The following is a 27,381-nucleotide window of genomic DNA, read 5'->3' on the forward strand; positions in this document are numbered from 1 at the left end:
TTGAATATTTTTATTTAGTGACTAGTGACTACTGACTAAATAACATGTGCATACGGGTGCGTAATATACTAATACATATGATTAGGGTGATTGGTGGGGAATACACATACACAAAGACGACCAGTGGCAGCACGGAACAAAATAATTGCCTATACCGAACCCCTTAAATTGTATGTTTGCAACCCCCTTAAGAATTTTAAATATTTATACAAGTAGGTACATCGCATAATTTTAATTAAAATTAAAAAGTTAAGAATGAGGCCTGTGATTACTTTATTAAACATCTAATGACCTAACGAAAAAACCATAACGCGGGATGATCCTAGAAGGTATGCATTACACGTTTGAAATAATTATTCCTAATAATCCTCACGTTTAAAACAACTCGGTAGCGATGAGAGAATACTTTATTAGTTATTACCTATAAAGAGTGATTAAGAGCTCAGCTCATACTTAACTTTAATGGTTGCCAGTTGGAAACATACAAATATTTAAACATGAGCTGAGGAGAAGAGAAAGATAATAGTCTATCATATAATATGATGACGTTTTGAATAAGTTTTAAAAAATAGTTTTTAGGAGCACAACAAAGTTTAAAAATTGCTGAATATAATGTTTTAAAGACTATATAATGTATACATGTTATGTATTTAGGTAGGTACGTAAATTTATTCATCGCCCAAATAATGATTAATCATCGGATGCATTAAAATAAGTATAAGTGTAATTGAACAATTGAAAATTATGAAATATTTCATATCCATTGGTTTATTTTCAAAATTGTATAGCAAATTTGTTTTAAATGTTGGAATTTATCCAATAACCATTTTATCTAGCTATAGTATATAGCAAATCCATATTGATAGGTATTTACTTATTATTTTTAATATTAGTATGAATTTATTTATGCTCAGATTGCAAAACAATTACCTACACCTTATTTCTATTGCGTTATTTGTTCTAGGAAAATCTTCCGAAACCCCATTACCTATTTACTATGATAATTTACTATAATTGACTATCTGTATAATATGGCATAGGCTATCTTCATAGTTATTTATACCATACTAGTACTAGACCTATAAACTAATGTCTAATGTCTATGATTTATACCAATAGATGGCGCAACTTACGACGTAAACACCGAGTCCGTACTCATCACGATTTAAGATAGTCTATCTTAAATCGTGGTACTCATTTTCTAAGCCCGTGATAGTGGTGATATCAACTACCATAAGTACTGATTAATATTTGATAAGCGCCATGTGCAGTCGTGCAGAATGCCCATAACTATTTACTTACCTGGTTCATAAAAATTAAATAAACAGTAATACAGTTGTATATTATGCATTTATATTATCTCTAATGTTGCTCACAGATCACTGTTTCACACGCTCAGACGCTCAATATTGAATAACAAAGACAAAATACAGATAGTATTTTTTGAAATTTAAATGCTCAAGCAATCCTTATACAATAGTTTCAAGTCTGAAGTCGGTGCTACTATAACAAAACAAATTACAAACTAGCAGGCTACAAATAAATTATATTTTAAATTGAATAATATTACAATATTAAGCAATTTTTTTCATTTTTTAAAAATGAATTCAACTCGTGAAATTATAACATTGCAGTTTGGTCATTATTCTAATTTTATTGGCACTCACTTCTGGAATTTACAGGTTTCTTTTCTCTGCGCTTACACACTACTATTATTAGTTAAATTAAATTATTAAATATTAAAATGATCTATTTTATAGGAGGCAAGTTTTACTTATGAAGAAAACAATAAGTCACTGGAAATATGTCATGATGTCTTGTATAGGGAAGGTGTAAATTTAAAGGTGGGTAAATATAAAACTATTTGTCCCAATATTTTTTACTTGTAGAATTTATGATCAGATATTACTATGTTCTTAAGAAAATAATAAAATGTTAATAATTGTCTTCAAAGTTAGTAATATAAAACAGGTAGGTACCTAATAGAGTAAGAAGTAATAACTAATAAGTAGTAACAAAATGAAATATTATGATTAGTATATACTATTGTAGTATACTTATTGGACCTCAGAGTGATTTCTTTGAAGTCAGAAACATATTTTTTAAAGTAATAATTAATAAATGAATTTGATAAAAATGTTTTCTTGGTAATTAGTATGATACATTTATAGTTCAAAACTTCTATCATAAGTTCTATGATTATCAGTTAAATGTGTGCACTGTCAATTTGTAGTTTTATCATAGACATATAAATTAGTAGATCGGGAATAATAGATGTTTATCTCATAACATAATGAAGCCAACATGTGTGAGAGAAACAGACAATATGAAGTCTTTTTATGTCTATGATTTTCATATTGTCAGCTATACTTGGAAAAATTCCGAGTTCTAAATAAAAAATAAAAAAAAAGCAATAATCCTCAATTAAATATCATCTTTAATCATACTCCCAGAAAAGCAATAACTGATTTAGTTTTAAACTAATAAAACAATCAGTTGGTCGCCAAATATTCTAATGATATGACTAATCTTATATTATTATTTATTTTCTTTAATAGCTACCTATTACCTATAAGTAGGGTTGCCAGATTTTAAAATCACCAAACCGGGACATCATATTATTAGATCTTTTTTTTTTTTAGTATTGTTAGTATAATTATATGGATACATGAAAATAATAAATATCCGTTGTTTTATTTAAAATTAATAAACCAATACAATTTTTTTAACATAAAATTATATTTTGTATTCTATATTATATCTAAAGACTAATCGCATAGAGACAGGATAACAAATAAACCTGAAACTTTAGATAACATAATACGATAATCATATAATGATGTAATAATATTATGTACAATATTGAATCATGTTTTGTTATTAAATAATACAATATTAAAGTTATTTTCACTCGGCTTCCATTAACCGGGACAAAATTAATGACCGGCCGAGACATGCTGTTAAAATCAGGTTTGTCCCGGACAAACCGGGACAAATGGCAAGCCTACCTATAAGGCTGTATATTAGAAATTCAACTCTACTATATTACTATAGTATATATATTATTAATATTAATTTAAAAATTAGAAAACTAGAAAGTAAGTGTAGATTTTTAGAAAAAACTAACTGAATAATTAATTGACTTTATTGATAAAACTTAAAAATGAAAAAAATACCTACAATTATGATCAATGAAATGAGATGTTATGTTCATTAGTAAAATTATTACTTATTAACTTATGAAAGGGTATTGTTATTTAGTTAACAATTGTAGCTGCAATATTAAGCAATGATCCAATTTCATATATAAAATTATAATTATTTAATAGCAACTTGGAGAACCAAAGTTAATCATGTTTAACAACAATAGAATAAAAACAAATTGAGGTAAATATTAAAATATAGTTGGTTCATTCATACTCATTAACCTATTTTTATCATGAATGCACAAATACCAACTGGGTGATTATAATATTAAATAATAGGACTAAGATTCATTCTAATAATAATATATAAATTTATTTATTTGTTTAAGGTACTTAAGTAATGTATAATCTATTATTATATAATATTAATAAAAAAAATTTGAATCTAGAAATACTGAATAAACCAAAATTGTATTTGGTTACTAACATATTTAATTACATTATTCTTAAATAAAATGTATTAAGTATTAGACATTTGAGAAAAAATGTTGTCATAAATATAACTTAAACTTAAGATAATGATGATTAATTAAAATTGTAAAATAGGGCGAGGTTACCTATACTCCTCGTATGCTGTGTGTTGATCTTAAGAACAGTTTTTACCAATTGCCAGATGTACACGGAGGCTTATATGATCTAAACTGTAGCAATACAGATGAAGAGATATTTAATTCTTCAACTAAAATTCAAACTATACAAGAAGAAAAAATTCCTAGCAATGAATTTTTTTCCGACCTAGCCAAACAAGAACTATTTATAGGTAAGTTTTAACTTAAGTTCATGATGGTTATTTTGAGTATAATTGTTCTTTCTACGTCAGGTAGATTTTTTTTTGTTCAGTTCTAATCAATTTTTCTATTTCTTGTTTTTCTTCACTCAATAAAGAATGCGATTTGAATACCTACCAATTGATGTGCAAAATAAAATAAAAATGTTTTGTATACTATATTTCAGATGGTGATAGTGAGAAAATAAATATAGCTGAAAAAGTATACAATTTAGATAACGATGTTAAAATTTGGTCAGATTTTTTGAAAGCTCGTTTTCATCCAAGAACTATTACATCAATCGATGAGTATAAACACAATGATTCAAGTAATGTGTTTAATAACTTTGCACAAGGACTTGGATTATGGGATTCATATAAAATGAAAGAAACTTGGACTGATAATTTAAGATTATATGCGGAAGAATGTGATTATTTACAGGTACATTAAGTTTTGAGCTTTGAGCAATGTCTTACAATTAATTTTGAAAAGTAAAACACTGTATCTTTAATTAATTAGATACTAGCCATATGTCAGCAATTATTGTCATCGCAATATTGGCTGATAATGATTTTCAATTGTCTGTTTAAATTGCCAAAATTATTCTGCTCATATATGTTTTTTTAAATAATATTATAAGTTAATTTTATATTTATGATTTAGGGATTCCATACTTCAATGGATTCGTTGAATGGCTTTGGTGGTTTAGCTTGTAAGGCATTAGAATACTTAAAAGACGAGTATTCCAACAAAAATATTATTGCTATGCCTGTAATGTCAGATAATTATATTCTTGAAGATGAAAATTCCGAGTTACAAGCAGTTAACACCTCATTATTATTTTCTTCACTATTCGAACATTCAAATATGTTTGTGCCATTGACTACATCATCCGGTGGATGGATAAAGAGCCAAAATCATCTTAGTTTGGATTACTTATCTTACAAGGTAAAGTGTAACTATAATACATTTATACACATGTCTTAATGATTTATCTAATAATGGTTTGATTTATTTACAATTTACATTTTAGAGCAATTTAGATTATCATTCCAGTGCTATTTTAGCATCAGCTATAGACACATTTACATTGGGCTATAGAAGTCGTTTTGACAACAGTAGTATGCAAAATATGTGTACCAGGTTGACCCCTTTGGGGCGAAAAGCTGTATCGGCTTCAATACAACTCCCTCTTGGATTTGAATCAAAGTCAAATTTACTTGATTACTTACAGGATGCAAAATTACCCTTATGGAAACCCATTTCACCTCAGTGTACTACAGAAATGTCTGTGGCCCAAACAATTGTTTTAAGAGGCATAACTGAAAACATGCTGTACTCAAAGTTAGTATTTAGTGATTATCAAGTTTTGTTGTATCAAATTGTATAATAATATAGCTAGTAAATAATTACTATTATTATTTATTATATCTATATTTTTTTTTTTTAATTTCAGTAATCTCATTAGAGATTCAAAAAATCCCTCTCATCATTGTACATCACCTGGCGATTTGCTCAAATTATTTATATCTTTTTGTGATCATGTACGAATGACAGAAGTTCATTCATTTGATTCATCGTTAGAAACCATAGCACCGTTCCCTAATATATTTTCTCAATCTATTAATCAGCATGGATTTGTAGAATCATCATCTAGATCATCTACTTCTGGTAACTATTGATTTTTTATGATAAAATCAAAAAATATTGTCAATATTAATGCTTTGTGTTTTATTAATTTTCAAATTAGTGGTCGCGAAAAGTGCAGCTATTAGTGGTTTACATAACAGTAATTCAATGAGAGATATGTTCATAGCTTTGAAGAATGATTCTAGTAAAGTAAAGGGCTCAAAATTGAGTCACATGTTTAACAATGAGATTGATGTAATGGATTATAAAGAAACTCTCGAAAATCTTTTTGTTTTGAGTGATAATTATTTAATAAACGACTGTTTATAACTTATCAATTAGTTTTTCGGAAGATTATATTATGTCAAAAACTAAAATATTAATATTTAAAATAAATAAATAAATTTTTTTACATCTAAATACGATATTATTATTATTTGTGTGTGTATATATTTATTATTTATTATGTGCTAATTGAACTATTACGTATACAATAAAATATGTCATAAGTTTCTCAAGGCGATTCACGTTCATATTATGGTTTGTGTGTGAATACGTGTGCGCGCGCGCGCGTATGGACAATATAAAATAAACATATTATATTTGTCGAGTATTATCGTTTGCATTAGTTGGAAATGTACTGTATTACTCATAAGTTCGACTGATCAATCTGTTAAAACAATTACCAAATTCAACATCCTCTAATTGATAACAACATTAAATAGGTGGTTTTTTTTTTAATTGCATGTACCCAACGGTTTAATTTAAAATATTTTTTAAACAATTTTGAAATCATGGAAACATGGGAAAATTGGAAAACTGTGTCCTTACTCGTTTGTGTATTTGCTATGGTTCGAGAAATACGACCAATTGAGCCATTTTTCACGTCATTCCTCATAAGTATGAATTTCACATCAAACCAGGTATTTACTTTGACTTTTTAATCGTATTATTATTTTAAAGGTCTTATTCTAAATATTTTGAGTTTTTAAATTAAATAAATATTTTAGTAGGTACTATGTTTTAAACGGGCATGAGTAAAAATATAACTAATACGGCTAAAATCGAAATCAAATAGTGTACAGGTACAAGATAATCTGCCTTATATTTAGTAATAATATTTATCAACTGTTTAAATAAAAAAAATTATCTATTAAAGAAATTAATCGTTGGGAATTATGTCATTTATACGTAATAATATTTTCTTATGTGATTTTTTCCCGCGTAAATTTGGTCTGGTGAAATTATTTTCTTGATTTTGAATTCTTATGTATTATTTTCCCAGATATTATTATCCCTATTCATAGTATCATGAATGTACAATTCTTAAAAATAATTTTGCTTCAAAATATTTTCCTAAAATATACTTTCCGGAAATTGATTTTACTGATAAGTATTTTTCAGATAATATTAATTGTTGCCATAAATCGTCATAAAACAATTCCTTACAAATATTTTTCCGAATTTAATTGTTCCTGGCGAAAAATACGCTTCGCCTTTCCCACCGCGTAAAATCTAAACATAATATATAATATTTAAAATACTTAAAAAATATTAATCCGTTTTTTTATCATTGTGATTTTGATACAGATCAACGAAGAAATATATGCAGTGGGAACTTACTCGTGTCTAGTATTAGCTGTTGTAATATTCTTAGTTACAGATTATTTTCGGTACAAACCATTGATCATTGCCGATGGAATTGCTGGAATTTTCACATATGCGTTACTACTAGGAACACCAAGTTTATTTAGAGTTCAAGTGAGCATTGAAACAACTCCTGTATAGCTTAATATAATATACCTCTATAGGTGCTAACAATATTAATGACCAATACTAAGAATAATGAATATAATTTTTCAATTAAAATACCATCGCAGATGGAACAAATGTTCTTTGGATTTTTTTATTCATCAGAAGTTGCGTTCACTACGTATTTGTATGCCAAGGTCGACGACAAACAATATTATCAAAAAATCACCAGTCTAGTGAAAGCATCTATGTTATTCGGCAGATTCCTGTCTGGATTAATTGCGCAAACTGTTGTTTCAACACACTTACTGAACCAAGTGTATCTACTATACATCAGTATATTTAGTATGTCTCATGAAATAAATACTTGTATTAATACTTACGTTATTAGAACTGTTTACTTTAATTGAATGGCCAATAAGATAAAAAAGCACTGCAATTGTATTATTAGGTACTGAACTTTAAATGAGCTCATTTCAGCTTGAGAATTATCTTGAGAGCACCTAACTAATTATAAAATATATTATACATGTTTTAATTAACCGTACAATAATACACCTTAAATAAAAATATGAATTTTGGTAATGTTATTTTCTTGTTAACAATATTCATAGGCGTAGTGTGATGCATATATGTGGGGAGGGAGGGGGGCTATAGACCATAATGTTTCGGGTACACACTACACAACATAATATATTCTAAAAATGTAACCAGACAACAATTTACGGGGGAGTTAAAGTTATGAACTATACTTAACTGTACCTTAGTTCACTTATGCTATTTATTAAGGTACACTTTGCGCCATATATTCCGGGCGCCTTATAAGTGGCAGAAATCAGTCCAAAGGCCAGAACTATTTTCAAATGATGCGTGGTCATGACAGAGAGTCGTAAAATTAAAAGATCAAAACATTAAAAACACGAAATCGAGGTGAATGAGCAGATTTGAGTTTGTTCGCTATATGCGTCTGGAGCTCGTAAAAATAAATTATTTTGTAAGGCTTTCACACCTAAGAAGCAAATAAAGACAATTTTCCACTAAAAAACTATTGAGGCTGAAAGGTTAATCAAATAAGTCCTGATTTTTAAATAAGTTTCAACTCAAAGAAAAATTGTCAGTTCACTTTATGAAAGCCAAAGCACATAAATATGTAAATAATACCATAGGCATCCTAATAAATGTAAAAAAAAGGTATTCAGATTTCGGGCCAATAAAACGACTAAACGAAATTATTACTGAAAACCACTAGGTGTATAAGAATAATATTAGTAATAGAAGTACATGCAATAGTGAGCCATGGATTTAATCTTGTGTTGATTTTTAAAATTATTTTTTAAATGTACTATAACTATGTATTACATAATACCTACGTAGGTTAGGTAGTTAATATAAAAAATTAAATCAATTATTTTTTTGAAAATTTCTGAATCTAGGTCTCACGCTTTTTCGATTAGGGCTAATACTTTGGTAAACAATATAAATTATACTGATACATTAAAAGCACTAATATATATCACAACAGGCTGACAAAACAGCAGCATTCTGTTTTCCGACGAATACGATACAAAATGGAATCAATTAAACATTATTTTTAATTTTGAACTTCTATTATTATTATTTTTTTTTTACCATTTTTTTTTATTCTTCGAGAAGATAATGGGCCCCACTGAAGTATGACGATACAAAACATATAAATAATTATTTAATAACGAGAAATGTTATGTCTTGACAAATAAAATAAATGTTATTTTATGTGCATCATCTCGATGACTTACGGACTATGATCCAATCTTCAACCATTTTTGTACAAAAACTCATATCAGATTTTAATTTTAGATTCTGAGCGGAGCGATGAATATATTGATTTAACAATGATGTGTGTCTTTTGTGTCCGTCAACGCCTTTTGGTGCAATACCATTGCTTCGATTTTCTTCAACAGCATCTTTTCTAGTAGAAAAGTGAATTAAGTTGGTATTTTGAGAGGTCAAAGTAAAAAATGTCCAATAGTTTTCAAAATTGCCGGGGAAAACCAAAAAAAATTAAGGAAAAATGGAATTTTTATGCAAAACCGGTTTTTGACAAACATTGATTTTGGTTTTTTCTAAAACAAATAATCCTAGATAAATGAAATTATTACTGAATGTTTATATTAACATTTTCTATACACTACAAAATTTTCAAAATATTTTGACTTTTTTTGAGCAGTTTACGGACATTTACAATTTCCAATTTGTTTCGTATTTTTCTATAAATGTTAATATTTTATTAGTTATGTCAATAAATGTCCACTGGGAAGTCAAATTAAATTTTTATGAACGTTTGAAGTTGAAATGTATACAACATTGCATTCACTCGGTTTCTTTTGACATTCACCATATGTTTATTTTAACAATTCATGTAATTACTTGAAAATTTTTCAAAATATTTTGACTTCGTAGTTCGTTGGAAGTATCTAAATAAGGAAAGAAGTATGGACTTTTTAACACGCCTATAAGTCGTCTAAACCTACCTATTAATCATCATAAGGTTTATTTTTATTACATTTCTTATTTCTAGTTATTTTTCTCTTCAGGCAAGTAAAGTCGTATCAACTATAGTATATACTATAGTCACTACTCACTATACCATTATACCTTTATACCACATCAAAGTTAGGTAATAGGTACTATACATACGAATAACGGATACCTTCGTAGGTACCTACTCGTACAGTCGTACTTTTAGGACTAAAACGGTCAATACAGCGTATAGCTATGAAAAATTATCAATAATATAATACTAATATTTACTAATAATAACAGAACCTTTTTTTATAACTGCTCTTTATTTTTACATTCCTTGGACATTATAGGCATTAGAAATATATCATTTTAATAACCTTGATTGTTGTTTGGTTCGTAGGTACTTCATTTGTAACACTGTGGTCATTAGTTCTACCTAAAGTACAACACAGTTTATACTTTCATAGAAATAAGGAACTAACAGTAAACAATAAACGACATCAATCTAATGAGGTTGTCATTGATGATAATGTATCAGTAAGTAATTTAGTTTCTTGTGCCTGTAAAATAATGCACAAGTCATCTTGAACTGTACCTGTATGATTAACCTATTATACCTAGCTAAACCTAATCCAAAAGCACATATCGCATGCTTGTACAGATAGGTAGTTAAAAAGTGCAAAGTGAATTTTATTATCTGTGGTACTGGTATTATTATAACCCGTTTAAACAATTGTGTACCTATGTACTAACTTTCAGCTGAAAATTCGATGCTTGTTTTATTAAATGTTTGAATATTGAGCTATTCTGTTAAAAAAAAAAACAATCAAGCTTTGTAGATTTTATTAGGTACTTGCAGTATGCTGTATATAGATAATGGTAAATTGTAAATAAATATTCTAATATTAAAACTTGGATCATAATGTTATGTATAATGTATATAGATACTTTATGTGGTCTTCAAATTTAAAATTTTACTTTAAGGTGTTTAATTTAATTATTTTAAAAGTTTAATAATTGTTAATTAGAAGATACCAACCCGCATGATTTGTCTCCGTTTTACAAACTGTTTGTACACTTTAAAACGCTCATAACTCGCTTTAAAATTAAAATATAAATAATCCATGTCATTGACAAGATAATATTCTTACTTTTGAATTTGGAAATTGATGGTTCTGTCACTGGACACCACGCCTCGTCATAAATATTATTATCATGTAAATATTTTCCATCATATTTGACCTCGCTATTTGCTTATTGTACGTACTATGCTTCTTATTTCTTCTTCTTTGGGGTTTGTCGGCCATTAAGACCATCCCGTCACACATCCAATTCTCCAGTCTTCCCTATCCAGCTCTCATACTTTCCAATCCGGTCCTCCATTAAATGCCTCCACATCTTTTTTATTGTATCTTCCCACTTCAACCGAGGTGTTCCCAGTAGTCTTTTACCAACTGGCTTCTCGTCTATGATCATCTTTATTAAGTTGTTCTGGCTTCGCATAGCGTGCCCAGCCCATTGAAGTCTTCGGTTTCTAATTGTGTGTACTATATTATCTTTTTTGAATAAACTTACCAGTTCATTGTTTTTTCTTATTCTCTTTACAGATTGTAAATTTTCTTTTTTAAATAAATGAAAATAAAAAAATGTGGTTATAGCCAATAGGTTAGGTTATTCATTTTAAAATATTAAACATAACATAGTTAAATTAATTATTTACAAAAATTTACTATGTTTGTAAAACCGTTACAATGCATGCGGGTATAATAGCGTCCTCATAATAACTGATTTTAATAAAAAAAAATTTATTTGCGTTTATAGGTTGATAAAAAAAAAATGTTTTGCACTTATCGGCGTTTTTGTTTATACGTTTGGGTCGCGTTTGTAAGGTCATATTTTGTGCGGACGGTTGTAAACTTGGCCCGATATTTTTCAGGTAAAAATTTTAAAAAACATGTAAGCTCGGCCCGAATAAAATTAATATATCCAGATCTTCTCATATCAATAATTAATAATTATCTTATGATATTTTTGCATTTAGCATTACCCAAAGGGTACAGCAAGGAGGCGATTCTCATTATTCTCCAAAAATTATTTCGTTTTATTATTAAAAAGTATGCAAATTCGTTATGACAGAATTTAATTATATAATTGTGTATACCTACCTAATACATAAACGTTCTAACGCTATTCATTATTTTCGGATAAAATGGATAAATGCGCTAGTTTGGGACTTGGGCAGACTATTATACAGCTTCCTATTTTTTGTAAATTATGTTTTCCTTTGCTTCAATTGCTTACATTGGTACGTCTAGGTACCTCATAGGTAATAACTAATATGACATACCTAAATTAAACCGTATGGCATATAATAATAACACTGTCTATTACGTTATAAATTTCAATTACATTTAAATTATTTAAGACATAAACAATAATTATAATATATATTAGGTATGACAAATTTACAAAAAATATAGATATTATAACTAAACATATTTCAATCTTATAAACAATTTATTTATAGAATGATGTTCCTAAAACTTCAAACGTTTCTAAATTTAAAGAAGTCAAACAGATGATTTTTGATGACTTTCAATCGGCGTATAAGAATACTTATGTACTGAAAAAATGTTTTTGGTGGATAGTTGCTGTTGTTGGTAATATTATAGTAAGTAAGTTGTACTATTATTACAATTCTTTTTATTGTGTGCTTTTTTTCTTATTAGGTAGCAACGTATATTCAAGTTTTGTGGGAAGACGTGAACAAAGATAAAAAAGAACTAATGAATGGCGCCGTCGAATCTGTACACACTCTTTGTGGTATAGTACCTATGTTATCTTAATATCTTATTTAAAATGTAATATTATGTTAAGATAATTAATCAAAATACACAATAACTATATGATTGCAAAATAGGTGCTGCAGGTGCATATGCAGTTGGTCACTTGAACTATGATTGGAAAAAATTTGGTGATATTATATTTACAGTTGGAACCTTTGTTTTGGCTTTATTATTATTCATAATATATTCTTGCAATTCATTATGGATATTATACCTATTATACATAATGTTTGGTACTTGTTACCAAATATTGTTAACTATCACCACGTATGACACTATATTACTTGTAATTTTTCAGGAATGTGCAAGTGCAAATATCTATTTAACATTTTAGAAACGTCTTCTTACCTATTTAATAATTAATCGGTACTTACCTACCTGTACTTAATGTTAATAACATGATAAACATTTAAAACAATCTATTTATTTCATCAACCATACGTTGAATTTCAGTTTTATATACAAGGCTATTCGTCAAAAATCCTCACCCCCATTTTTTTTATTTAATTATTTATATTATTTATTTATTTATTCAATTTTTGATTTTTGGAATATTTTCAAATATACTTAAAGACCTTATTTTCAAATTGTTGAGATTTTCTGTGGGTAGGTACTTTTTATAGAGTGTCCTGTTTCTACTGTCTATGCAAATTTCCGTGTTTAGAAATTAAATACTTTTGTTATTAAAGGGAGTTCTTGTATGGAAAATAGAAGTTTGTATCTCCTCTGCCTACAGGAAACTCGTTGAGTAGTACATTTTCAAAAATTTCAAAGATGGATTAGTATATAGGTATCTAAATATTCTGAAAATCAGATTTTAAATTACTGTATTATTAATCTTTCTGTACATAGGCCCCAGCACAAACATGTTCAGTGGGGCCTATTATTTTCTAGAATCTAGAAGAACAAATAAAAATAAAAAAGATAGGTAGGTTCCTAACCTTTGAAAATTTCTAGGTTGATAAGTATGCCTTTGCGGTGGTAAACTCCCAACTGAAGTGTAACTCTCCCGATTAATTACTCACTCATTTACGTCTATATTTTATAATCTCTTTTCTTAAAAATAGGTTGTTTGTAGTATTGGGTATAATAAATATAAATTATAAACTATAGCCACTTTGGTGTTATGGGTATTTATTGTGCTAATGTTGGTATCTACTATTGATTGAAAAAAAAAATGTTTAATTTAGGATAATTTTTAATACACATTACGTAATAATTAGGTAGGTACCTAAGTACTTAAATGCTTAGATACATATTTTATTACTACCTACTTAATAATTACGTATAAATTATAATATTACATAACCCTATATATATTATACTAACTACATTACCCATCATCAACTGTCTGTAAATGTAATTTAAATTAGGTAAAATTAATTTTAACCATTTATTATTTTTTAATAAACTAGTTTTTATTATTTACCATCAAACTTTATTACAAAATCAGACATTTGTTGTACCTAAATAGTAAATTATATATTTATATTTTATATGAACTGTGAACATATTATTATAACGTAGGTAGTATTTAATATATAGTTTATTAGTGAATTAGTGCTTACTCAATATTCTTCAGTTATATGACATATGTAATAACTAATAATACAATTTATTAGTATCTATAAATAGTATACCTAGTAAGTAGTAACAACTAACAAATTATCCGTCCTCCGTAAATGTTGTTGACAAAGTTATCAACAATCAATGTTGCCGGTATAAGATACTATAAAATACGATATTGTTTGTTTGGACTTATAAGTTGTTAGACTATACAATTTAAAGGTATTATAATTGATTATTTTATTGCCATTTAGGTAACTCATTAAATATTTTATAGGCAGGTACCACGTTAATATTTATCACGTTCTTTAGAGATGTTTACTGTAGTCTGTAGGTGTTGAATGTAATTATTACTTAAGTACCTAGTAATTTTAACTAGGTATTAACTATTAGCTATATTTTGTTACAATCCAATAAATCATTCATAGCTTGAGCAAGAGCGCTTAGAGATTTTTTCAACTTTTTTTTTATAGGACTTTAGGAATGGATAAATCATTTTTTATGCATATTAATATGAAATAAGTTAGTGTCCACGATCTGAAATATTATTTATTTAGAGGTTAATATATTATTACAAGAATTGTCAAACTGTTTAAGAGTTATCAGTAAATACTATTCTATTAGGTTATTTAGATTTTTATGGACTTCTATTATAGACCTAGGTAGTAGGTACCTATTAATTTTATAAAAACGTGAGTAAATAATTGATTATAGTATGTGATCGCCAATTGGTTATTTTATGTTCAACCAACTCTCATTTTGGAAGTCTGAGTACACAATTTCAATTTTGTTATTAAGTTAAGTTTGTAACATTGATTAAATATCCTACATAGTACACGTATCTATCGTTTCAATTAGGTACCATCTTAAATAATGTTTCAATTAATTAAAAACTGAAAACTTGCACATTCTTTATAATTTTTAATAATATAATACATCATGTCGGTGTCCTAACATATTAATCCCCGTCAATTGTTTTCTTGTCATTACTTTTTTTTTTTGAAAATTATGTCGGTAGTATTTTAGTAAACATAATGTACTCAGCCCCCGTGTATTATAAAGATAATAGATATAGTACTGTGTATACTTTGTCTAGCAAGAGTAGACTAATACCTAAAACCTAACGAAAATCGGTTCTTCGGTGTATCTCCATCAGACACTAATTCAGTAGTGGAACTTGTCTCTGTAGCAGGGTGTTGGGTATTCACTTGGGGACGCTCAAAATCGACGTATTCTCTAGTTGAACAGAGTATACGTCATATTATTATTATATACATTTATATTAATATAAAAATTTACCTACCTATAATTTATTTTAAAAATTCCATCTTAAAAAAAAACAGTTAAAATTAATTTATTGATAGATGACGGGGGTTAAGAGTTAAGACACATAAAACACCTAGTTATTAATTTTTTTTGTTGAATATTATTTTAGCTCTGAAGTTGCGAAGCACATAAAACCTGACAGTTATGGACTAATATTTGGTTTCAATTTGTTTATGTCATTATTGATAATCTCAATATTTACATTATTATTTATTCAAGGCCTTGTTGTTGTTATAGGGACAAAAAATCAGGTAAGTAATTTTATACAATATTACTTAAGAAATAGTGATTTAAAAGGCCAATCAACATTTTTTTTTTTTGAATACCTATATAACATACATAAAAATATCATGGATCTTTGATGTGTATTAACAAAATCAGTAACTTTAATTGAAAAATGTATGATCTGTGTATTTATAATACAGATAAAAGGATAAATATAGATTTTGATAGATGTAACTATGTAAGTATAGAAAATGCTGTTGTTTCATTTCAAAAAAAAGGATTTACAAAGTAATCAGTCATCTTTAAAGCTCCTTTAAATATTATTTATCTACTGTCAGTTATTTATATAATTAGACAATACTGTACTGAGTTCTACCTTCTAAATGTATAATACAATCTTTTATAACTATTGAAATTATTATACATTTTATTATTATGTGTCTAATGCTAAATGGATATACCTAATATGACAAAAAATAATTTTTTTTTTTTAGATATTAACTGTTTCACTGATGTTTGCTTCAATGTCTGCATTACTATTTATCGCGGCTGTTAGAAAATGGAAAAAATAAATTTCCAAATTCTGTGAACCATTGAAGAACGCTTTAACCAAAAACATGTAAATATTAATTTACATCTAATGACTAATTCATCAAATTATTTGAATACCATAATTGTCATAGATATACCTTCTGTGTTTTTAAGGTATCAAAGTTTAGATTTAAATTAATATTTAAAAAAGACAAGGTTGAAATATTTGTAAAAGAAGAATGATGCCTGTATGGACTTAGGATAGCATTTCCTATATTAGTTATCTGTTTAACATAACACCTTTGCATGAAACAGTCATAATACATCATAATTATTTTTTAATTATTTCTGATGATCATTGCATTTGAAAAACAATTATGTCGAGTATCTACATATTTATTTGTTGATGGAATGCTTAAACTTGTAAGTTGCATGAAATACTGTGATTTAGAAGTTTCTTTTTTTGAAATTCTTAATAGAATTGATTGAAAAAAATGTTAAGCAAGTATACTTCATACTTATTAAAAGTAAAACGAGTTTTATTCAAATTGGTTTTTGGATGCCAAGAACTGTTTTACTTCCGTACTTAATTAATTTTAATATTCAAGTTTGTATAATTAATATGTATCTATATTTCCTACATAGTTATATATCATTAAATGTATATATTAAAAAACAAAATAAAAACAGAATGTGTGTGTAATTTATCTTAAGAAAATAATATTTTATTAAATATTTTAGACTATAGCGTATGTGAAAATTAGAAATATTGAAGATTACATAAAAGGATGTCAGTGCACTATTTGTGTTATCTTTTAAACCTAGAGCACAATATATCAAATTTGCATGCAGTTAACCTTAATATTTAAAGTTAATTGACCTATAACAACCCTAAAGTTGTAAGTTAGGACTTCAAAACATTTTCAGTGTTTATACTTATGTTTTTTAATTAAATTAAATTACAATTTGTATACAAGTTATGAGTATAGAAAATATCACAGTTAAAATAACTCATGCACTGCAGAACAATTGTAAAAAGGCGACAAAAAAATACAAATACAGGTAGTTCATACAAGTAGTTTTTTACTGGAAATTTGATAACAGGTCTATTCAATCTAATGAACACAAATTTGTCATGTTGACCGTAAGTTAGAGAAAAACAAATACAGCACCGACAATCGACATCCTTTTAATAACAGTTATTAGTTATTACCTAGCTATTAGTTAATATAAATTAATTTCACTGTATAAACCAGAGCGCATAGTACCAAAGCGCAAGACTATTTTCAGTTTCTTCTTTTGACATTTTACAAATAAAATACTAGGGCCAAAGTAAAAATAAACCTTCAGGATGTCATCAAATTATCAATTAAAATGTTGTAACTTCTAACATTCTTTGTTAACAATGACAGAATACAACATCATATTATGCAATACCATATCCAGTAGTAAAATATCCCTAACTAGCACTAATCAAAGTATGAATCATCATTAAAATTAGTACATACATTTTTATTTATTTTTTTAAGTAGGTACTTAAAAAAGTACCATTTATAGTAAATAATTATTAAAAAATAACTTAGTTTTATCGTAATTTTGTTCATACATCTGAAATTTTAATACTCATTAATAATTAGTCATTCGGCGTCTTGATTTTTTAATCCTGAAAAAAAAATTAATATAAATTAGAGAAAATAAATTCTTACTAATGCCAATAATATTAACCATAAAACTGTAATACCTTTTTGGTCCTTTTACAAAGCACCAGTCCACACTAATTTGCTGTCCCAAAATGTCTGTATTATTCAGTCCTTCACGTGCTCGAAAAGCTTCCTTGTATGATTCATATTCAACTAATGCATAACCCTTCAAAAAGGAAATTTAGATATTGATAAATTATAAGTTAAGCAATTGTAATTAGTAATTACTTTTAAAAAACCAGTTCTACGGTCCAAATTTAAATGCAAGTTTTTAATTTTTCCAAACTCAGCAAATTTATCATGCAAATCATCTTCTTGTGCTTCTTCATGTAATGAAGAAATAAACAATATCCAGCCTTCAACCGCTGTAAAATAATTTGAATTAAAATTAATAGAAAAAATCAATAATTTATAACTTATGTAAAGTTACATCTTTGAGGTCCAGGTCCATCGTCATCAGCTTGATCGACTGAATCAAATTCCATGACTTCATCTTTTATATTGTCTCTTTTAGATTTTTCTTCAAAACCACGTCCTTTTCTTCTTCTAGCTTTTTCTTTAAGCTTAGAAACTCCCTCTAAAAATAATATTTTTAGTTGCATTTGTTTTTCACTTAAAGAATTGGGTTCAAATATAATTTACATACAGGAATATAATTACCCCATAAGGATTAACAATTTTAAAGGTAATGGTGTATTATAAACCAGGTAAGGGCGTAAGGGTAATACTATCATTTAACATTTTAAATTGCTATAATATTATTATAAATAGTCGGGCATAATAATTTAATAATTATATGTGTATATTTGTAGAAATATATTGATACAAATATGCTTGTATTAAAGATCTAATAATCAACCAAGAAATCAAAGAATTTAAAAACATGGATCAGTTCGAAATAACATGAGAAAAAAAGTACCTGAACATTCATAAAAGTAATTTGATGCTGGTTACACAAACATTACTCCTATAAGTATAATATTGTGAGCTTTTAATAAATAATATGAATTCAGAATTGGACTAAATTTTGATTTAGAAAAACCTAGATTCAAGAAAAATTGTTCAAGCGTTTGCTGTTAATTGTTATGGCCATATGAATATCTTATAAGCTGTACGTTATTTCCTAAGTTTTTATTACAATATTACCATCATCTTCTTCAACAAACTCTTCAGCGTTTAGGTCTAAAACGTCAGCCATTATAAAACGTACCTACTTCTGATAACTTTCACTGAAATATTTAAGTTCAATTAAACGTGTTGTCGTATAGTACTCACGTTAAACAAACACAAATTAAAATTTACAAGTCGTTGAAGCTATGAATTATGATTATTGAATATTGATTAGTGATTACTGATTACACCATGATATAATTATATCATGATTACTATAATATACACTATCTACCATTCTCCTTAATAATTTTTTTTCCGTGTATTTTATTATCTAATCTTCTATTATCTATGTTATCTATAATTTCAACGATCCCGGAACATTTCTTCCAAAATGTAATATTCATGATAACGTCATGGAAGAACATTGTTGCCAACATAATTAGTTTATGTCCATAGTTCAGAATAATTTTTCTTGCCGTTAAAAAAATATCATTTCCTATAATTCATTCATTATAGAAAGGATAATTAGTTTTTTGATATTATGAGTGAATGTTCTAGTAGTCAACAAAAGATCGATGGATTAGAATTGTAGGAGAAAATAATTCATATTTTAATTTTAACACTAATATTTACATATAAATCCATGCAAACGAAAACTATTTTTAACTTGATGGATTATTTTTAAATCAACTGAGTCATTACAACATCAATTATTAAATGAGTTGTGTTTATAAGTTGATTAGAAAATGAATATTTTAATTAGTTAATGCCAACCTTTGTTTATGTGGTTTGTGTTAATAAAATAAAAAACATTAACAATAAAATACTAATTGTTCATTAAATAAATTGCCAATAGTGTAAAAATTGAGTTGTGATTTTTAGGATGGGAACTCTGGTGATGTAGGTGGACCGATGTAGCGTCTCAAGTAATTAGCATTGGCTTGACCCATGCTCTTAAGACATCTTAATATATATATATCGATTACAACGGCATAAAAATCCACGGGAAAAAAACCCCGAACAAGAACGCTGGAAAAAAAGATTCCATACCCCAAGAAAAAAAATATAAATATATAAATATTTTGAATGATCGATGTACATCAAATAATACAAATTACCTTACACTATAGATTATTAAAGGTACACGCTACAGTACTACACTACTAGTCTGTGGATTTTTTTCCAGGGGATTTTTATTCCGGTTGCCACAACTAATAAAGACGTGGGCTGTAATGCTGTATTAATAGTGATTAAATTTGGTGCCCTCAGGTTACAACTACCTATTGTCTATTTTCGCTGTCCTCCCTTCGAATTTTTATCCAAACCGATTTTATTAAATCTATTCTGTGCTATTAATATCATTCTTTATCGCCATTTACACTAAGAGTCACTAAGACTCGCTTCGAATAATAATTTTATCACACGCATGTTAACCCCCCTACAGTCCCAAACCCTACAGTACCACAACCTATAGCTAATGGCCTCAGTTGCCGAAGCTTAAATAAAAAAAAAAAATAATAATAATAATAATTTTATGTATTTTATTTGTGAAGTTGAAATTTAAATCCGCGAATTAAAGTGACGCCGTCGTACATCAAACATCAAATTATTTTATAAAGCTGGGAAAGTCGCTCTGCTGATTATTGAATATCCGTCGGAAATTAAATAGTTAAATTTTAAATTTTAAATATTCTCGAATAGCTTAAAATATACCTAACCAATGCACTCAAAATTAATACATAAAATATTAATTATTAATTTCGTGCTCGACAGTATTCAGAGAAAAGATTTAACTTGGAATTTTACAAATTATATAGTTGGTATAGTCAGTATACGGTAGATGTGATGCATTAGGCACTGAATACCTTTATGTTAAATCTATAAAAAGTATTAATCACATTTATTACAATAAGATTTGTATTTAATAACTCATAAATAAATATGCTTGTGCTTCGAATATTTAAACACCACCTTTATTAATTATTAAATTAAAAATTAAAATAATAGGTAAATAATATATTTTTGTAATTTAAATTTTAAAATTATAAACTATTTCGGTTATTGTTATACCTCATTTCATTATATCTTGTTGATCAAATCTCCAACACGGACCTCCTTGATATAAAAATTTGTAATACACCATATATCTATGGTTTTATCATATTGACGTACTATAAATTATAATGCAATCCGTGGCGATTGTCGAAGTAGTTGCTAAGACGCAATCGATTTAAAATTTCAGTTAGCAAAGCTGCAAACATGAACAAGAAACATGAAGCGATCCGTACGGTTTTTTTTTTTAATAATAAATCTCAATATTTTAAGACTTCAGTTCAGTCGTATTTCTGATTTATTCCGCAGTGCACACACAATATCAGGAATTCCGCCGAAGCCCGAAAGCGTCGATGTTTAAAGTAATTAATTTTGGTTTCATACTTTTTATGGTGCTTAAATTTATTTTTTATACTTCAAATAAAAATTTAATTTCATGAAAAATATGCTACCCCTATGAAGACACATATTTTATTTCTGAGAGCAAATGCATAAAATACGAGAGATCAAATAATATACAAACGCCGCTCGTCGTCGTCGTTTTTCTGCTCCCTGATCGTAGGGTAATTTTATAATTATAACTTATTTTTAAGTACCTACTTGAAATAGACATTTATTATACGGTTTAATGTAGAAATACCCGTTATAAGTGATTACTCATAAGACACAATTTTAATTTATAACTTATAATTTTTTTTAAATCCAAAGTTAGCAGTTACAGGACACTATTAATTTAGTGTTATATATATATTTCTTTGTTCTATTATATATTAATATTACATTATATTATAGTTGTATCTAAAAAACAAAAATGTTCACAGAGTGGTAAACTCACTATCCTAATAGTAATCAACTCGCACGAGTGATTATGAAAAATATTATACTTTTATACTAGTATATAGTATTATCTTTATATAATATAATAAATAGTAATGAAATAAATAGATAAATAGATAAATAGTTCAATTAAAAAAAAGACATATCTTACTACTATAGTTGACTTTTGTACCAATGTACATATCTTTTTTTTTACTCTTTCACATATAAAACTACATGTGGTTTTAGGTATTTTTATTGAACTAGGGGTACTTTTAATTTTTTTTGCCAAATCATTGTGTTCTCATCTATTTACATGTCGTACATACGCTACATAATGATCATGTCCATAAGAATTTATTTTTTTATTTTTTTGGTTTCTGTCGTTACGTTATTTTGGGAGTGTACAATTGCTTAGATTTTCTTCAACAAACATCTTGTCTGGTAGAAATGTGAATAGTATCGGTACTTCAAGGGGTCAAAAGTAAAAAATTCTAAATAGTTTTCAAAAGCGGCAGGAAAAACAAACAAAAAAATTAAGGAAAAAAGCGAATTTTTTTCGGAAACCCGGTTTTCAACAAAATCGATTTTGGTTTTTGATGTAACCTCAAAACAAAAAAAAAATACTGTATATATACATGAAAATTTTACTGAATATTTATAACGGCGTTTTCTATAAACCATACAATTTTAACATTTATTTTTTATAAGCATTTGAATTTTGAATTTTGTCAAAATAAGCAAAAGTCACGAAAATGTGCAAAATATATTGAGTTAGAAATTCATAAAAATGTTTCGTTTTATATCTAAGTTTTTAAAACCTAATACAAGATTTCTTACAAGTTTGTCTGCCTTTACCAAAAAAAAAATTCTATCGGACAGTCGAATTACATTTTTATAAGCATTTGAAGTTGAAATTTTGACAACATTGGATATTTACTCCATTTCTCATATAGTGATTTTTATTTATTTTATTACAATGGAAAAACCAATAATTGCAGATATTTGAAATTCACATCATTTGTTTATATGTATTTTCAGTTCATATACTTAATACAATTTTACTATTTACAAACAATTTGAATTTTGAATTTTTTTAGTTTATTTAGTTTTTTTTTCAGGGAGTTAATAAAGTGTTTATAAAAAGTTAATAAAATATTAATTGTTAATAAAATTGTATTTTTTTAGCGAAAAAGCTTGAAAATTCAATAAAATTCTCCTGGTAGATATTTACAATATTAGTTAAAAAACATTTAAAATACATAGGTACGATTTTTGTAATGAGCATTTAAAGTTTAAATTTTAACAAAATTCGCATCATTTAAAATGTACAAATAATTTAATAATTTAAGATTTTTGAAATATTCAACTTTTGTAGGTTAGGGTTGAAAATTCAAAACAAAGTTCCAAGCAAGTAGGTTATTCTGTTATTAAAAATTCAAAAAAATATTATTACAAATTTTTTATGTTCAAATGTGAACTAAATTAACCCTTTAAGATTCAATTGCCAAGAATAATGATTTATGTTATTTTGTTGTAAATTAAAAATATTATTCGTGGGTACTTGAAACGTTTAAAGTATATTGTTCTATTTTATATCCACAATGACTTTTCAAATGCACTTTTTTTTTAATGAATTCAATCTACTGCGTGTAGTACTAATACTTACTAGTAAAATAAATTATTTAATCACAATAATATCATCGAATATATACTAAATCATTAAGTAATATTATAGACTGACAGACAGTCTTCGCTCAGAATCGTTTTTCGTATAGGTACAATGATTTTTTATCGTTGTATTCAAACTTAACACCATCCATTACAGTGACCCAATTGTAACCTAATGTCCTAATGTGCAGCAGAGCTACCTCCACATACCAAATTTTTTAAAATATAATTTTCAATATCTTAATATTTTTAACTTATAAATTTTTAACCGATTTTTATTGCTAAACATTTATTAAATAATGAGTTACTTTTAATCAAGTAATAGTTGCGTAGTTTGTTTATAAAATATAAAATAATGAATATAGTAAAAATTATTATTATTGATGATGCTACGTATGACATCAAAATTTACTTTTTATTATTTTAAAACCAGAAAACTGTCTATTTACGTACATAAAAAAAAAATAAGTTAGTTGTAAGTTTCCAAATCAATTTTAACTTACCTGAATTAAAAATAAAATTAGGAGAACTATTATTAACTTAAAACTTTTTGAAATGTTTCATATCGCCTTAACTCAGTTAAACATTTTCATTAACTAGCCCAGGCTTGCAGTTATTATTATACAAAAATTATTTTTTACATAATATAGGTACTCACATAACATATTATCTAACTCTAATTTATTGTAATAATTATTTATTTTCTTAAATACAATATTTCAGAAATCAATATATTATAAATTAATTAATAATACAAATAATTGATTTGAACTTTATTCATAAAATATTGAAATAAAATAAACACACTTGCTAATCAGTAATGGTACCTATAACTAGTCCCTGTGTATTATACGACTATTATTAAAATAAAAATGAACCAGAAGCAGAGTTCTAGTAGATAACTAACTTGCCGTGCCTAGTGAAGAAATATGACATTCGTAAGGTATAAAACTTATACGTTCTTGAATAAAATAGTTAAAAAACAAATCAACACATAATAACTACGTATAGGTAAGATAAAAGCTAAGACTTGAAGAGATTATTTTAGCTTTATAATATCTGTAATTTCTAATAACAAATAGCTCATACGTATATTGTTGATATTTTACTATATAGGCTGCGTTTTTTTCAGAGATGATATTCGTCAGTGAAAATTTACCAATTTTGAATAAAATGTCATATTATGCAGTGTGAAATGTGTTGACGGGAGTGTGTTTCAAAGACTTAATTGTATAGCAAAGAACATGTGGTATGTACTTTTTATTTTTCTGTAGATTTATTTAATATTGTTAAATGATCAGAGTTTGTATTGCCCACAACTTTTCAATTTATAATTGTATTGTAACTACTGGCATAACGCTATTCCGGCTATCAATAAAATGTTGATACAAATTATGAAATTGGTCAGGTATGAAATTTATTTTATTTTTTGTATTAAACTTTTTTTTGTAATATTTAAATATTTTCACCGATAATCAGGTACGATGACCTATAGGCACTATAGAGACTCTGTGTGTGTGTGTGTGTGTGAGAAGGAGAGAAATGTGAGAGAGAAAGACTGGAGAGAAAAAGGGGGATGGGGGGTTGAGAAGGGAGAGCGAGTGAGACTTGTAGGGAGGGAGAATAGGAAGTGTGGAGGTAGAATAGTTAGGTTAACAAAGTGCAAACAAATAATGCGTAGACATCCTCTCAATATTGTCATCAAGTTGAACAAAAAAGTAAGAAAATACGAAAGAAAAGACGTATTTCTATGTCAAACCATGGTGTTTTGATCTCTTTTACCCTAGCGTTAGAACCAACCCAATGTAGTATGTTGTTACTATCAATATTAAACAAAATATATCTAACTAAAATATATTATAATTTATAATAATTCTAAAATATAAAATTAAAAATCAAGTCAAAAGTCTAAAGTTATCAAGTCGAAAATCTGTAGAATTTTGACAGTTGACATGAACTGTGATTGAAATATTAAATACGGAAGTATGATAGGAAGTAAAAGTAATAAGAATTAACGGTAAAGATAGGACTTTAATGAAAAAACAACACAAAAATGCCATGAAAAAAAAATCAAAAATGCCCTTAAATCATTAAAAATTCGCAAAAAATAAAAATTGAAATCAAGTGTAAAAGTAATAGACAATAGACAATGTTTTAATTTTAAGCTTAAAAAAAAAAAAAAAATTTAAAAAAAAAAGTAAAAATGCATCACAAGTCAAATCAGTAATCACATACCAACTTCAAATGCACCGCCTTTCTTGCAAAACATACAAATACGCATACGTATGCCTTTTGAACCACTGCGTTAGTCTGTTACTGAATTTTAACATATATATATATTCTCCAACAATGCTTATTTTAACACAAGGTCATAATTATACAATTTATGGAAATAAAGCCATTTTAATTAAAATATGTGCTAAATTGCTAGACTCACTCACCTGGTCAGTTGTCTTCATCCTTGAATTACACAGCTCCTCGATCTTCTACCATGGACTTGTAAGTCAAATTGGCTACAATGTGTGTAAAACAATTGACGCTCACGTTCTGATCCGGTTCGTTAGGACCAATGTTTCGTCTCATTTTTTTTCAACAAAACCACAAACTAAGCTGAAAAAAGTAATATACATTTCTAGTTTTTATGAGGGGGTGTACTGCTAATGGGAAAATGTTTTTCCACTACTCCGTTCATATAATTTTTAAATACCGTCGTATAGCAATTGAACTACTTGTCCGAAATTTGATCACTATAATCTCCATAAGTACTCCAAAAAATATTTTGCTTTAAAATATAAAAAAAAAAATAATGAAATAATGATATTGTCTTACATTAAATTTATCACGCCATATAAAATAACTTTAACAACAATTCTTTTCATTGTATGACCCTAGTTAGGGTTAACACTCTATTCATGATAATTAGGCAATTTTAACCCTTGTAATAATTTTTGTAAATTTGTCTTTTCAATAAAAAATTAGACAAAAATAGTATATTAAAATATTTTATTACAAAAACGTTTGTCAAAGATAAAAAATAATGACATATAACAAATAATATCAAAATATGTTCGATAAACATGTAACATGTTTAATAAAAGTTAAGATTTTAGATACCTAATAATAAATTAATCACAGCACATTGTTTAATTGAGATGAATGATAACATTCTATTTATACATTACTCTAAAAAATGAAATGAAATAACTAGTCCTATAGTAATTTATTTGAGATCAGAGAAAAACTATGGTTAGGCCCTATAAAATTGGTGTTACAATATTGAAAGAAACTAATTGTAATATTTACGTATTTAATTAATCCGAATCTTTAATATTGGACTTTAATAAAGTACTAAGTGGGGAAGTAACGAATTTTTTAGTAAAGTATGACTTTTAGTTATTTAAATGTATGCCAAGTATTGGCAAATCCACTTTTATTGTTGGATGAGGAGTATTTTAGATTTTTGACCTACTAAAGTTAATGCACAAAATTAATGAAAGACTATAATAGTATTACATGATTACAATAATTTCTTATAAAAATTATATGAAATTATCACGAGAACTTATATTAAAGTAATATTTCTAGTAAAATACGTATTGTAATTATTATCTAAATAAAAAAAAAAAAATAATAAACCTGAAATTGGTGTATATTATATGTAACCACCTGAGTGTCTAGT

General features: G+C 26.9%; 3 protein-coding genes across 4 annotated transcripts; 2 read left to right on the forward strand and 1 right to left on the reverse strand.

Moving 5' to 3' along the window:
• The first annotated feature begins 1,255 nt into the window (after positions 1 to 1,255).
• Positions 1,256 to 5,936, forward strand: LOC111036024 (protein misato). Its single transcript, XM_022317902.1, has 8 exons — positions 1,256 to 1,682; positions 1,761 to 1,844; positions 3,753 to 3,966; positions 4,161 to 4,414; positions 4,637 to 4,921; positions 5,007 to 5,317; positions 5,430 to 5,644; positions 5,724 to 5,936. Exons 1-8 carry the CDS (start codon positions 1,602 to 1,604, stop codon positions 5,930 to 5,932), a joined length of 1,653 nt encoding a protein of 550 aa, XP_022173594.1. The 5' UTR covers positions 1,256 to 1,601; the 3' UTR covers positions 5,933 to 5,936.
• Positions 5,937 to 6,163: 227 nt separating this feature from the next.
• LOC111036029 (folate transporter 1-like) lies at positions 6,164 to 17,206 on the forward strand. Of its 2 annotated transcripts, XM_022317921.1 has the most exons (10): positions 6,164 to 6,525; positions 7,193 to 7,363; positions 7,483 to 7,699; positions 10,257 to 10,393; positions 12,384 to 12,527; positions 12,586 to 12,679; positions 12,777 to 12,969; positions 15,704 to 15,845; positions 16,314 to 16,438; positions 16,525 to 17,206. In XM_022317921.1, exons 1-9 carry the CDS (start codon positions 6,397 to 6,399, stop codon positions 16,389 to 16,391), a joined length of 1,305 nt encoding a protein of 434 aa, XP_022173613.1. In that variant the 5' UTR covers positions 6,164 to 6,396; the 3' UTR covers positions 16,392 to 16,438; positions 16,525 to 17,206. The 2 variants fall into 2 exon arrangements, with proteins under 2 accessions (XP_022173613.1, XP_022173606.1); XM_022317914.1 differs by having other exon boundaries at positions 16,314 to 16,649.
• A 209-nt stretch (positions 17,207 to 17,415) lies between these two features.
• Positions 17,416 to 19,425, reverse strand: LOC111036041 (RNA-binding protein 8A-like). Its single transcript, XM_022317931.1, has 5 exons — positions 19,197 to 19,425; positions 18,481 to 18,627; positions 18,279 to 18,415; positions 18,092 to 18,216; positions 17,416 to 18,013 (listed from the first exon to the last, which is right to left on the reverse strand). Exons 1-5 carry the CDS (start codon positions 19,246 to 19,248, stop codon positions 17,977 to 17,979), a joined length of 498 nt encoding a protein of 165 aa, XP_022173623.1. The 5' UTR covers positions 19,249 to 19,425; the 3' UTR covers positions 17,416 to 17,976.
• Positions 19,426 to 27,381: the final 7,956 nt, after the last annotated feature.

The sequence above is a fragment of the Myzus persicae genome, unplaced genomic scaffold, assembly GCF_001856785.1.
Source record: "Myzus persicae strain clone G006 unplaced genomic scaffold, MPER_G0061.0, whole genome shotgun sequence".
Taxonomy (NCBI): Eukaryota; Metazoa; Arthropoda; class Insecta; order Hemiptera; family Aphididae; genus Myzus; species Myzus persicae.